Raw genomic sequence first — 14,535 nt, forward strand, 5'->3', positions numbered from 1 at the left:
GTACAACATGTCAAATCAGACAGAAACACAAAAGTGGGATAAATGGTAGAAGACAATCACTTGACTCTCTTTTTCCATTTAGCTTTCTCATGCTGTGGAAAGTATTTGTTGATCTGCTTATTAGTGGATAGTGAAAAGCTATGACAAGTGTCAACCCTCTAGCATAAATTAGTATTTGCAAATGATAATGTTACTGCCCACATGCAAAAAGCTCAGTTTAGTACCACATTCACAAAGGGCTAGAGTTTGCACACTTACATGTAGCTTAGTGCATTTTAAATCATTTTCAATTCAACAGTCCACATCTTGATTACCTGTACAAGAGTTGTGGGACTTCTGAAGCATAAAGTGAATTTACAACAATGGAAAACCTGCTAGTAAGACAGATTTTGTTGTAAAGGACAGGATTAGGGGTGGGAAAGGGGGCATTATAGGCAGTGTGGCCATTGAAAATTCAGTTGAGCACAGGTGGTCTCCGACCCTGAAAATGGATGTAAATCTGTCCTTATTAAAAGCAGACGAAATGGACTTTCCAAGGTGGGAAAAGAAGGACCACACTCCCATATTTAGTAGGGATGTAAGCGAAGGGGTTTCGCCACAGTGAAAAATAATTTTCCTGCTGAGAAAAGAAAGAATCAATGGCCAGATGTACCAAACAGTTTTGCCCATTCTGTGTCTATGGCAAAATGTGTTTGTACATATGGCCCCAAATGTGTAAATGCACAATTCTTCAGGATTTACTCATGCAAAGTTTGCACACGGTGGAAAATCTGTAACTGTAAATTTTGGGAAGCAGAGGCAATATTGGTAGTCCACCCTCTACCCAACAGCAGCCCTGCGAGACTACTCGAATCCAACTAAAAGTAAACATTTTCATGCAAATGTAGGAGGAAACTGAAAGGAGCAAATATCTGTCTTTTTCAATCAGAGATTTCAGAACTGAACATGCTGGCGCTCCATTCTGAGTTAAAATGGAACATTAGATCAGCAATTCTATACCGGAAATTACTCATATTGAGGCGATCAGTAATTCCTGCCTTTGAAATGACTTCTTATTGCAGTGTTTCCTCTGGAATTGAGAATATCAGAGGAAACTGCTTATGCACCAATATCCACATGTTGTTTCCAAATTCCAGGTTATTTTCCGCTGACGGTCGCCCAGGGTTTACCTGTGAATACGTGAGTGGAAAACATGCGGATGCCTTAATATCACATGCACATATCAATTACCAAACATCTCAGAATCTGGATTCGTGTGGGCACAGCTGTTACTGGCCAAATTAGAAATTCTAAGAAACTCAAACAGTGCGAATGTTAAGAAGAACCAAGAATTGCACGAGCGACCTCAGCCAGGCAGGTTTTCCAGTCAAGCACGACAGACATCATAGTGCGTATTTATCGATCATACAAAGCTCCAATGAAAAGCTTCTACTAGTAGGCAGCGCATCCTCGAACGCCGCAGAGGCTACGCCTCGTGGCCTCATTGCATAGGAGGCGGTCAGGGCATGTTCATACTTACAGTGCCGCCGTTCAAGACCACGGCCATCTCAGTGGGCTGATAAACATTGCTTCTGAATGGGGCAGACGGCCGGTTTCCCACGCTGCCGTTCCGAAAGCCAGCATTTCTCAAAGCTGTTAAGAATAAAGACAGGGCTCTCAGCAAACATATTTTGCCAAAATGAAATCCAAAAATAATCCGTTATTCGTGTTCCCGTAATAGCTTGTGTCTTTAGGACAATACATTTATTTCTCAGACTTCTACATGCAAGTGAAGGCGAATTCATTTTTGTAGTCTCTTGGTAAAGGAAAAAGTCAGGTGGTGCAGGGTTCAAGCGCGCACCCAACTGTTGCAAGTTGTAAAATCCTTTAAGCGTTTTAAAATACTTAGCAAGGAGGATCATATACTGCCTGTTTTTTTATTTTACATAAATGGTAAAGTTTACAGGATAATCAAACTTTATTGCCAATCCCCAACCCTCCAAAACCACAGATGGGGATGTCATTGTTGGCTTTCTGCCACGAGTTTCAATGTGTCGGAGACCGATTGTGCTATCATTTAGGAAGTCCCGTCTGACGCAGGGGGGTCTGATGACCATTTGACAACCACGCACTACTGAACGTAAACATGCTCACATCAGAAAAGTCAAGTACAGAGAGCTGCAGACTCCTCAAATGGAGACAAATAATCTAATCATACAGAGCACGGCACCAGACTTTAAACATATTGGCTCTGTGTTGGGTCTGTTACATTTTTATTCCCTCACACACGCACAAAGAATTTGTCCCACCCCGAACCCAAAGAAAAAATTAGGTGAAGACATAAGGTTAGAGAGTATGGGTGAGGAGGCCGCACGTGAATAGGTTAAGCACAAGTATGCATGTGGACGTGGTTGTGTCAGATCTAGGGACATGGCCCACATTTGTTAAATCCTGGTCTAGGTTGTCAATATTGTGGCGCCAAGAAACAGGATATGAATCATGTTTTGTTTTTTTGCCTGGATCGTCTATCTCTTCAGAGAAGATTTATCCACCCAGTTATTTCTAAACACTTCACAGCAACGCAAAAGGAAGCACTTTCCTATTGTTCAGTCCCCCCAAAGTTAGTGTCTGTTATCGCCTGTCAAAGATCTTTGATTCTTTTATTGTGATGTAATGACATTTTAATAATTGTTAATTTGATTTATGTGTAATGTTAGATACAGTTTGGTGATCTATATGGATTCTTTATTGTATTTTAATGTTTCAGCTTTGGGAATTTTAAAGTTTTGTACTTTATAATTTTTTTTATCTAAGTGTGGTTTTAAGTGTCTTTTGTGGATGCACTTTTTTGACTAAATAAATATTAAATCTTGCACACATACTACGCAACACAGTGCAAATTAGTGCTGAACAGCAGGGCTTTACATTGGTACTGAACACCAGGCCTTTTACATTGGTAAGTAAATAGATGCTGTGTTTTACATTGTTTTGTGCCACATAAACACCATTAGGCCATTGTTTAACGGTTTTGATCTTTCACTGGACAATGTCTTCCACTAGTTGTAGTGTTAGGTCTCTTCCTCTGAGCCAATTGTATTACAATTCCTCTTAATAATGATTCATAACGAAAACTCCCGGGCGAGAATTGTGGTATTCTGTCGGACGACACAGGTGGCAATTGTTGTCTAACCTAAAGACCGCAGACTTTCAAATTAGTTTAATTTGCATAATAGATATTATGCAGTAAATTTCACTATAAAATTCCCAGTTTCATGCATGTGCACCTTTATACTCACCATTTCAAATACAAATCCCTACCGTAATAGCACATCTCACCCAACAGTTACACAAAGAGACACACAAACTTAACCACCCTCTATTCCAACCAACCTATCAAAGAATTATAAAAATATTGATCAACAATTATCCCTCATGCCTCCTTCAACAGTGGCAAATTGGCTTTGGCCTCAGCAGGTTCACAAAGCCAGCCCTCATCAGGATGAGAATTTACCAAACAAAATGATAAATGAAAGCTCAAAGTATCATTGTTTGAGAATCTAGAGTGTCAGTAAAACCAGTTCAGAGATGTAACATTAGATTCAATGTCTACCAGAAGGAGTAGAGGGCAATGATCCCACTGCATTTTCTTAAAAATGAATTCCTTTCTATGAAAAACATATTAATAAATGTTCTGTAGTGACAGTACAGGTGTTATCAGAAAATGTCAAGGCATTAACTTGAGTCAGTCTGATCTGGGTTTGTGAGGGGAAAAAAGAGACAGAGGTTTTGGAAACAGATAATAAAATGTATACTTATAAATCGAAAATCCCACCTATACAATTTCATGGTTCTAAGGCCCATATTTATACTTTTTTTGCGCCGCATTTGCGTCATTTTTTGATGCAAAAACGGCGCTAACTTACAAATACAATTGTATCAAAAAAATGATGCAAATGTGGCGCTAAAAAAGTATAAATATGGGCCTAAGTATCTTTCTCCAACTGCAGCTAAAAATAGGGGTCGTGGCCTAGCGGAGCAGGGAGTAAGACGTGTCTCGTCTCCGGACCCCAGTCAGCCTTCCAGCATCATCTTTGGCACTGGGACCGCAAACGAGCAGCGCTAACTGCAGCAGGAACCTCTGGCCCTCCCTTCAAACCGGGGGGACCATTATTTCCCCAGTCCCAGTCCCAGCAACAGCATCAAAGGACCTTCAATGCAGCATAGCCTGGTTTGATCCAGGCAGCCATTTTGAGACAATGCACTACGGCTTGTCAGGTCGGGGACGACGGCATGATATGGGCTGGTCTGGGCCCTATCGGACCTGATGAAAGCGGACAGATCTGACGACATGGGTCTATTTACATGTCGTGACCGCCACATGTCATAGGATATTGGCTGAAACAGTGCGATCTTGGCAACACGCCCGCTGCTGAGAACTGCTGTTCCCCTAAGAGCTAACTAGCAAGCCGCTGCCGCTGAGGGAGACATACGACATGCCAGCAACAGAAGACTTCTTGTTCCTGGTGATGGTACTTGGTGACACTGGCGTACCCTCCTGCCACAGCGTTGCACGTGACCGGATTGTCTGGGTGCCCTCTACGGAGTCTGCTTGAGGGGTGCATGCAGCAGCCAACACAGCCTTTGAGATACTGCCCTGGTGGTCTGTAGCCCTTGCATTTCTATGGGCCTGCTCCCCTGTAGAGTTCCTGGTCCGAAAGCTGTTTGACTGGACCTAGTGCTGCGGCAAGGAGAACACTGCGGGGAGATAATGGACTTTTCAGGTCCCCTCTGCCCCACATCATCTGCAGCGTCTGCGCTTTCCGCAGCAACAGCAAAGAACCCCCCGCACATCACATCAGGGAGTGGCCCTGCACTCGCCCGTCACTGGAATGGTGCCCCCACCACATGAACTAGGAGCCTGACTGGAGCATTGTGGCCCAAGTGATGCACCTGCTGCTGAGAGACCACCATTCCCCTGGGACCAAGCTCACACACCACTGCTGCTGAGTGGGGTGCATGGTTGGCCTGCACCAGAGGGCGGCCTGAACCCAGTGGAGAGTCTGTGCAACGTGCGCGAGCCCCACCTGCAATGGCACTGATCACAGGTATTTGGTGCCCTTGGCAAAGCGCCCCAGCCACCCCACTACATATGCGTTGGAAGCCTCAACAGTGGTGTCTTTGGGGATCCCTTTACCCCTTACTGAGCCTCCGCATCAGGGAGTGGCCCTAAGCTAAGCCCATCTTCTCCCAGCCTTCACAGAGTTCCTGATAAGAGCCCAGTGGCTAGAGATTGTGCCCAATGGGGATCCCTGACTCACTCCCTCTCAACCTCACTGGACATTGTGGCAGTCCTGGGGAGCCTGTATTCCTGAAGTGATCCTTGGCTGGGACCTCTAGCGGGGATACCCCACCTTCATCTTGGAATCTTCAAGCCGCCCTGCGCCTGTGGATCTACTGCGCGATACAGGTGACCTCACTCTGGCACATCGCTAGGTCGGTGGCAACAGCTCTGCAATAAACCACAGACATCGTATTGTGTCAACATAATTTCTTTGCCCTAAGGCTCCTGCATACGGATATTACATTCCATCACAAATCCGCCAAAGACACACCACTTGGTCCCACCAAAGTCAAATGAGTAACTTTGCTTTGGAATAAAGCATCCTAAGTTGATATGGATACGGCAGACCACCAACTCTGCTAGCATGGCTAGAGGTACTAGGCCAGAGCCCATGTCACATGGTTATATGGATCGCTTTCTGCGGGAAATCCATTCTGAAGTAGGCTCCCTTAAAAAAGACTTTATTTCTTGCCTCCAAGACATTTGGTGCAATGTCTCAGAGATGGGGGGACATGTGGATGACCTGGAGTGCAGAGCTGATGCTTGTTTGGAGAATCAGGAGATGCTCTGGCGCAGGGTGGCGGTGCTTGAAGAACAGCAAACCATACTGCAAACAAAGCAGAAAGACTTGGAAAATAGAAGCCGCCGGAACAACATCCACATCAGGGGTGTGCCTAGTGAGGTAGAGGGCATTATGGCTTTCACTGCTGTTCCTTTGCAGGTGATCCATGACACCCATTATAGCTTTCACTGCTGAGCTTTTGAGGGCGATCCATTTTAATTGAGACTCCCTCCATTCCAACACTGGATAGGGCCCATAGTGAGACCTCTGCACCTGGGCGCACTGACACTGTCCTTGCCATCCTGACGCAAGTCCACTTCTTCACACAGAAGCTATCATGGAGGCTTCCATGAGCAAGGCTAACCTGGTCTTCCGCCGTCACACTATCCAGCTCTTTCAAGACCTTTCTCCTATTACCCTGCATCACTGACGGGGCTTCAAGCCCTTCACCGATAAAATGCAAGAGCTGAATATTTGATATGAATGGGGCCACCCCTTTGCCATCTTGTATCCCTGGGAGGGTGGAGGCGAAGCATCTCCTGGGCCTGCCAGCTACACCCCAGGATGGAGACCTACCACTGCCCGCTCACCAACTAGGGAGACACTACATCCCTCCTGGACAACGGTGCGATCTCACCACCCAGACAAGCCCCACAAGAAAGCCGCTTCCCAGGAGATCAAATGTGACATCATTCAACATCTCCGAAATATGCGGAAGAGCTCCTCCACAGTCCCATCCACTGCTGGCTCCTTGTAATTCTGAGTATCTCCTATATTATCCCCTTCACTAGAACAGCAGAGGGGGAGAGCCTCATAGTATTTAAGGTTGATACACCCTGGACATCACAACAAGCCAGCCAGAGTACCTCCACTTCGACAGGCCAAACTAATCATCATTGCCCTCCTACTAAATGTGGAAAAGGAATCATCCCCATATGCCTCCCTGACTGACTGACAGCAGTACCGACTAACCTCAGCTCCCTTGCCAAGAGGGGACTTGGACTTCTATCTGACTTTTCTTCAATCATCCTTGGGCCTAGACCCTGGTCCATACTGGTCGCGGGGGTCTGGAGGACCTGGCTGGCTTTGCTAATCTGACTGCCCAACTGCTCTATTGTGTTGCTCCGCCTTCTCTGGATGGCCTGTCGAACATTCTGGATGCCCCCCCAACTTGATACTTTGATGAATCCTTTAGGAGGGTGACGCCTCCAACAGGACCAGCACGTCTGTGCGCCGCCCCTACTAGAAGCTGTGAATGGAGATGTTAGGCCCTCTTGGCCTTTTGTTTTTTTTTCTTTCCTCTGCCTCCCAATCCCACTAGGTCCAATGTCTTCCTGGGGCAGGCCTACTCACTCCCCACAGGACCATGCTGTACACTACCATACATTAGCGAGCCCAATGTCAACACTTAGGCTCCCCAATTCATACACCCCGTTAGTCATGCCTTACTGATGTCCCCAGCCCATCGACAGGCCCTCAAATGGGACGGGGACACCTTTGGCTGCAACACTCGGGAGTTGTCCTCCTGAGCACATCCATGCACACATCCAATGGCATAGCAACTGCATTCATTTGCCTATGTTATTACCGCTACACACCACACTAAATTACTTTCTCTTAACACTCAGGGCCTAAACTCGCCTAGCAGGCATAAGCAGATCTGGCGTTACCTCCTTTTGCAAGACTCTGATGTCATCTTTCTCTAGTGGACACACCTCCTGCTGGAGGATTGCCATCGTATGTCACATCTGAAATATCCAGTTCGTTTTTGGGTGCGCGTCCCTACTAAGACAGCAGGAGTGGCTATCATGTTGAAAGCAGGTTTCTGTTCCAATGTCCTGAATAAGGTTTGGGGCAAGGACAGACGTTATATGAAACTATCCATCCAAAGGGGCTTGCACCATCTAACCCCCCTTAACATTTAAGCCCCCAAACAGGCGCAAGACTCCTACCTTAGGGACCTTCTGCGGGAACAGCTGAAAAACTAGAAGGGTGATCTCGTGGTGGGTGGTGACCTAAATCTGGTGTGGGACCCCGAGCTCTATCACAGCGCCGCATCCTTCCAGGGTACGGGGCAATGTCTGCCGCAGTCAAGCAAGACCTTACTGATTTAGGGTTAGTGGATGTGTGGCGCTACAGACACCCTGACATGCATGATTATTCTGTTTACTCACACATCCATGCCTCCTACTCACGCATTGACAATCTTTTTCTCACCCACTTGCAGCTTTGGGACCTGTAGACTGTGGCTATGTCAGACATCTCCTTCTCAGACCACGCCCACGTGAACTAGTGTGGACTCGGGGAGGTGGCTTGGAACAGGCTCCACCAAGTTGGTGCTTTCCCCTGCAGTTATTCAGAGACCCAGTTGGTGTTGCTGAGACACTAAAGGGGGTCAAAGACTATTTCAAACTTAACAATCTCCCAGATGTATCAGCCCACACACTTCGGGATGCTTCAAGGCCACCATCTGGGGGGGGCATCTCGTCCATTGCTATTGTACCTGCAAGAGAGTCTCGCTTGGTGGAGACAAGTCTGACGGCTGAGATCAAAACCCTTGAGTCCCTTGACCAGTCTGCTCCCTCCAGATGCAATAAGCAACAGCTATCACTACTGTGGGGTCAGCTGAAGGCCCACAAGACTAATAAGGCTGGAAGGCTCCTCTTGTCTCTGAAACAGAAGTGTTACAATGGGGTGATATAGTTGGTTCTCTTCTCGCCTGTTAACTGCATCAGCAGTGTGACAGGGCTCATATAGCAAAGATCTGGAAGGGTGAAACAACCTGGGCAACCACTGAACGGGCAAAACAACATACTTTCCACAGCTCCTACCAAACACCCCTCAGGATATAATAGATTCTTATTTGCACGCATGTGAGTGGGACCCCTTTGACTCACAGCATGCAGTACTCTTGGACGCCCCAATCAACCTAACATTGCTGCGTCCTGCTATGCAGGAGCTTCCGATCGGCAAGACGTCAAGCGCAGATGGGCTCCCAGTCACTCTTTTACAGAGTATTCCTCCCAGTCTTTCAAGACTGCCTATTGACGCTATTTAACTCGCTCACATCTGACCCAGGCCTTACTCCCATTACGGCGGCAGCCAAGATCACCTCATTGCTAAGCTGGGCAAAAACTCCAGTCTCTGTTCCTCTTACTGTCCTATACCTCTTCTGAATATGGACACCAAGATATTTATGAAAATCTTAGCAAATCAGCTGGACCAGTACCTACACGGCCTCACAGACCCTGATCAGGTGGGCTTTAACCATAACCAGCAAGGGGCGGATAGTATCCACTGGATCGCACATCTGATAGAGAAATCCCACCGTCTTATCATTCCCTCTTGTCTTCTCTCACTTGACACGGAGAAGGTGTGATCAATAAGATTATGGCCTCCTATGTCTCCCCAACTGCCACTATTCGGGTCAATAGGCAGCAAATGACTGTTAATTCACCTGGTAAGAAGCACTCAACAGGGGTATCTGCTTTCGCCCAAGCTGTTCCCTCTGGTGGTGGAACATTTGGCCTTTACCATCCGACAGATGGCATCTACGATGGTCATCCCTTTTGGAGGTTGTTAGACCTGGCATCTTTAGAGTGGTCTTACCCGAGACTCTTTGCCTTTACCTCCTGTTTTGTTGCTGTATCTTTTTGTTGGCCTTAGGACTCTGAAAACTTTACCACTGATAATCAGTGCTAAAGTGCATGTTCTTCTCCCCTAAAACATGGTAACACTGGTATAACCACAATTGGCATATGTAAGTTACCTGTAAGTCCCCTGTAAAGTGGTATAGCATATACTCAGGGCCTGTGAATTAAATGCAACTAGAGGGCCAGCAGCACTGTTTGTGCCAGTGCCACACACTTAAGCAGCTCTGTAAACATGGCTCAGGCCTGCCACTGCAGAGCCTGTGTGTGCACTCTCACCGCCACCCGACTTGGCATCTAAAACCTCTTGCCAAGACCAGAATTCCCCTTTTCTTACATATAGGTCTCCCCTAAGTTAGGACCTAGGTAGCCTATATTGCACGTTGCTATGTAAGCAAAAGGCAGGACATGTACTTTTAAGTTTTTCATGTCCTAGTAATGAAAAAACCCTAAAGTCATTTTTCATTACTGTGACGCCTGCCCCTCCCATAGGCTAGAACTGGGAATTCCTTGTAATACCTTTAAATTGTAATTCATAATCTGAGTGGAGTAGCTGCATCATGTTTAGTACCATTTGAATCGTAATAATAAATCCTCTTTACTAGCAAAGTCAGATTTATTATTACTATTCTAGAAATGCCACTTTTAGAAAGTAGGCATTTCTCTGCACTCACTGCCTTGTCTACCCACAGTCTATCTCTAATACACCTCTGGCCTTAGCTAGGTGACAGCTGCTCATGTGCATTTCGACCAGACACCCACAACATAGGATACTCAATGGCATCTGCATACTGATGGGTCTTCCTGTGTTGGAGGGTAGGAAGGGTTCACACTTACACCTCAAAGAGTAGTGACCAGAGTCCACACAAAGGAGCTGATTACCTCCCACTGATAGCCTGGAGCCAAGGCTGACCTGAAAGGAGGACCTGTGCACTTCCCAAGAACTGTTTGCAGTCATCCCCTGCATCAAAGGCACCTTCTAGTATAAGTACTGGGTCCATGACCCACTCAAATCAGTACACTTCTAGACTCAAGGATACGCTGCTGGAGTAAAGACTGCTGTGTGCCAGGATTGCCACTCTGCCAGGATTGACTGCTCCCAGGAACTGCTGCCCTGCCTTGCTGTGCCTGCCTGCTAATCTCTGCCCAGTAGCCTAAGACTCATCCACCAAACCCAGAGTGACGCTGAGCAACTTTTGCTTTCCTTTGCCGCTCGCTTTCTTCAGTTACTCCAAGGGCATTTGCTGGACCTTCCTCCTTGCTTTCTTCAACCACCCAGAGTGGCTCTGCTAACCTTCGCCACCTGCTTTCATCAATCATCCTGAGTGGCTTTGCTAGATTTTGCTGCTTGATTTCTTCAATCCCCAGAGCGGCTCTGGAAACCTCCACCCGCTTTCATCAATCACCCTGAGTGGCTTTGCTAGATTTTGCTGCTTGCTTGCTTGCTTCAATCATCCAGAGCGGCTCTGCTAACTTTTGCTGTCTCCTCCCTTCAAACACCTTAAGCGGCCTTGCTGACCGCTCACTTTCTTCACTCGTCCGGTGTGCCCCTGCCGACCTTCACCAACCACTTTCTTCAAGTACCCAGAGCGGCCTTGCTAAACTCGGCCTCCTCACAGTTCCTCTGTGGTCCCCACTTGCTTTCCTGGTGACACTGCCTGGGAATCATCCAGCTGCTTTGTGACAGGAGCCCATCCCAGACATTACCACAGTCTGTGGGAGCAACGCACACTTGTGCCAAAGAGTTCCATCATTGGTTATCAGCCTTGTTTTACTTAATCCTACAAAGTGAATATTTAACCATTGACAAATTGGATCTGTATCATTCTGATCTTGATTCATCCAGATAAACAAGCTTTATTTTTCTACGTCCTTGTGGAGTCTTTTTGGGGTGTACCTCCTGTGATTATTGTGTGTGTGTTGCACAAATACTTTACATATTGCCTTCTGAGATAAGCCTGCCTGCTCTGCCCCAAGCTATCAGAGGGTGAGTACAGGTTAATTTAGGTTGTGTAAGTCCATACTGGAAGATTTCCTGCGGTGGAGAGCGCTGCACATGTATTGGCTGGGTGGGCTGAATGCCGTCAAGATGACTGTCCTTCAATGAATCCTTTACCTTTTCCAAATGTTGCCAACTACTACTCCCTCTGACAAAATAGTATGTCTTTACCATGAAATCCTCGCTTTTATCTGTGGGGGTAAACGCCCCAGGCTTTAAAATGCTGTATTGATGCTCCCCAGGGACGGGAGGGACTAGCCTGCCCTAACCTCTGTGAATACTATTGGACGGACCACCTCTGCTACATTTCTGAATGGGTGGCCTGGGACAGCGGAAAGGATTGGTCCCACATGGATCCGGCTGTGGCTTGCCGCCCCTTGTGGGACCTAGCCTTGCTCCCCAAAAACGCCAGGCCGAGAAGTGCATGTACTTCCACTCCCACGAGGACTGCTTAAGATATGGGATAGGCTAGCACTTAGAAGGGGCCTCACCCCATTACACACTCCAAACACCCCACTTGCTCACAATGCAGACTTTACACCGGTCTTTGAGACCCACACATTTCCCAGTTGGCGGTGAGGGAATGCCATACCCTGTGTGACAAATTTGAGGGCAAAACCATCAAAACATTAGAGCAACGCAAGGTAGTCTTCAAAGTCCCCAAAACGGCATGACTACAATACTTCCAGTTGCGCCACTGGGCACTCCATCCTTCCAATGTACAGGCAGTTATGTGGGCCTAGTCCCCCTTTGAGAAACTGGTTAGAGCGTAAGATGGCATAGGTGCTTGGTATCACAAACCTATCAGGTACTCCAGCACAATACGCAGCTGCGACCGTACATGTATCAATCAAAGTGGTAGGATAAACCTGCTAAAGTCCATCTCACAAAAGCAATGGGAAACACTTTGGTGCGACAATCCCAAAACTTACAGAAGCATAACACAGAATCAGACAGCCTGCAAATGTATAACACAGTGGTACTACATGCTGACCCATCTTCATACCATCTACCTAGTTACCTCTGACCTATGCTGGCATTGCAGTGTGGCCCTTGGGGACTTTCCTCATATCTGGTGGTCATGTTCTCTTATCATTAAATATAGGAAAGAGGTGCTTGGTCATATCTAAGGCAGAATGGGTTTCACCATGCCTGACTCCTACATCGCGATCATTCTAGGCATCTGACCCCTTGGCTGGAGGTGATGACTCATTCTGGCTGGCACCTCATTAGTCACATGCTAAGCGCTGCAAAACATATCATATCTTTACAGTGAAAGAAACCCACTGCCACACCTATCGCCCAATGGTTTGCGTGCCTTTGGCATGTCATGGGCATTGAGCTTCTGTCCTGTAAGAAAGCACATACTGATGTTAATTCACCTACATTTGGCAACCATTGATTGACTATTTTACTCAACAGGAATACTCCTGCCGCCCTAGCTCAGAGCACTACAACTCTTTGACTAGGTAGCCCCTGCAATAGTGGTAACCCCAGCAATAGTGGACTAGTGCTGGTGCCCTGTTCCTCTTGTACCCTATACACTCCCCATCCCCTTGTTGCCTCTGGGCCACCTGCATATACAGATTTGCAGCATCCTTTCAGTTTGGTAGACATGCGAGCTGCACCTTCGACCTACCCTGACCTCATTGTTTGGTTTTACTGTTACTTTCTACTCTCTGTCTTGGACACATAATAAGGCATACCATTTGCAATCCCCCTTAGTTGGGCATCCCACGCTTACCTTGGCCTGACTACACCCATGCCAACTGCATAAATAAGCTGTTTACTGTTGTAACATGCAATGTATGATAAAATACTGGGCATTTTCTAATAATGCATGTGTCAATTGTTGTATGCCATCTTATTGTGTGAAAATCTTCAAAAAAACAGATTTCACGCAAAAAAAGAAGAGTATGAATGACACTAAAGGTTTCTGATGAAGTTGTTTTTGGCAATTTGAAGCAGAATATCAGTAAGGAAAAAAAGAAATTCCCAGATCATTAGAATCACAAATCACAAATACAACGTGGAAACTCCCATTTTCTGAACTTGAATCTAATTTGATATTGAAATTGAAATTGAATTGACACTCAACAGCAGTTTTTATATTTAGTTTAGTAAAAAGAAGTAACTGATGGCTGGCTAAAAAAAGCAACCTGTTAGTGAAGTTTCAGCCATGATTTGGAACACAGTAAGTTCTCAGTGACTACAGACTATGCTGCTCTTAGAGACATGAGCTATTATTTAAAAGCTACACTAAATTTGTATTAAAAAAAGGAGGGCATCCTCTGGCATCCAATCTTGGGGCAAGGAACCCAAAAGCAGTAAGCCTACTGGAATTATATTTGTACAATAAAGAAGACTGAAGTTCAAGGTATTTAAAGGTTACTTGCTTTCCATTCTATTAATTTGAATGGGCGAACCTAAAAACATCTATTCTTACTGAACACATTTATACTGTTAAAGCTGCAATGAAGATGATCCAATCCTAAAACTGTAAATGTTAGTTATCAACTTTTTAATGTTTTAATCATGTCAAGGTTACTGTCAAACCTCTGTATGAGTACTTCTATATACCATATATATAGTTAAAGGTTCTGCCGACCAAGAGAGAAGGTGGTATTGCCTGCCTAAAGTATTTATTTTTATAAAGAATCCTGAAGCCCAGGAACAGTGTGCTCAGTTGCTCTAAGAGAACTGTTTCATAAATTGTGACAAAAGACCAGGTTTACGCTTGCTTTCCTGGCAAATCTGACGGGGCAGAGTAACTGCTGCAGCAATACAAGTAATGACATGTGTAATGTGTCCATTCCGGTTCACCAAGAGCTGTCACCCATTTTACAACTGACGCTTACAAAGGCCTGGATACTATTTGGATCTCTGTGCACCTTTAAATCAATAGCAAGTCTCACTTCAAAAGCGTTAACTTGAGATCTGGAAAAGAATAAGAGTAAAAAACTTGCTAAATGCATATAGATAAGCTACATAGATGGCAAGCGCT

The 14,535-nt window shown here is 45.9% G+C and overlaps 1 protein-coding gene across 2 annotated transcripts in view; it reads right to left on the reverse strand.

Annotated features, from left to right (window-relative positions):
* The window catches only part of GPRC5B (G protein-coupled receptor class C group 5 member B), a 174,563-nt gene that overhangs the window by 51,634 nt on the left and 108,394 nt on the right, over nucleotides 1–14,535 (reverse strand). For both annotated transcript variants that reach the window (XM_069210257.1, XM_069210258.1), the window contains exon 3: nucleotides 1,520–1,632. In XM_069210257.1, the coding sequence (XP_069066358.1) occupies nucleotides 1,520–1,632 (113 nt within the window). The remainder of the gene's footprint in view (nucleotides 1–1,519; nucleotides 1,633–14,535) is intronic.

This window comes from Pleurodeles waltl, chromosome 10 (genome assembly GCF_031143425.1).
Source record: "Pleurodeles waltl isolate 20211129_DDA chromosome 10, aPleWal1.hap1.20221129, whole genome shotgun sequence".
Lineage (NCBI taxonomy): Eukaryota > Metazoa > Chordata > Amphibia > Caudata > Salamandridae > Pleurodeles > Pleurodeles waltl.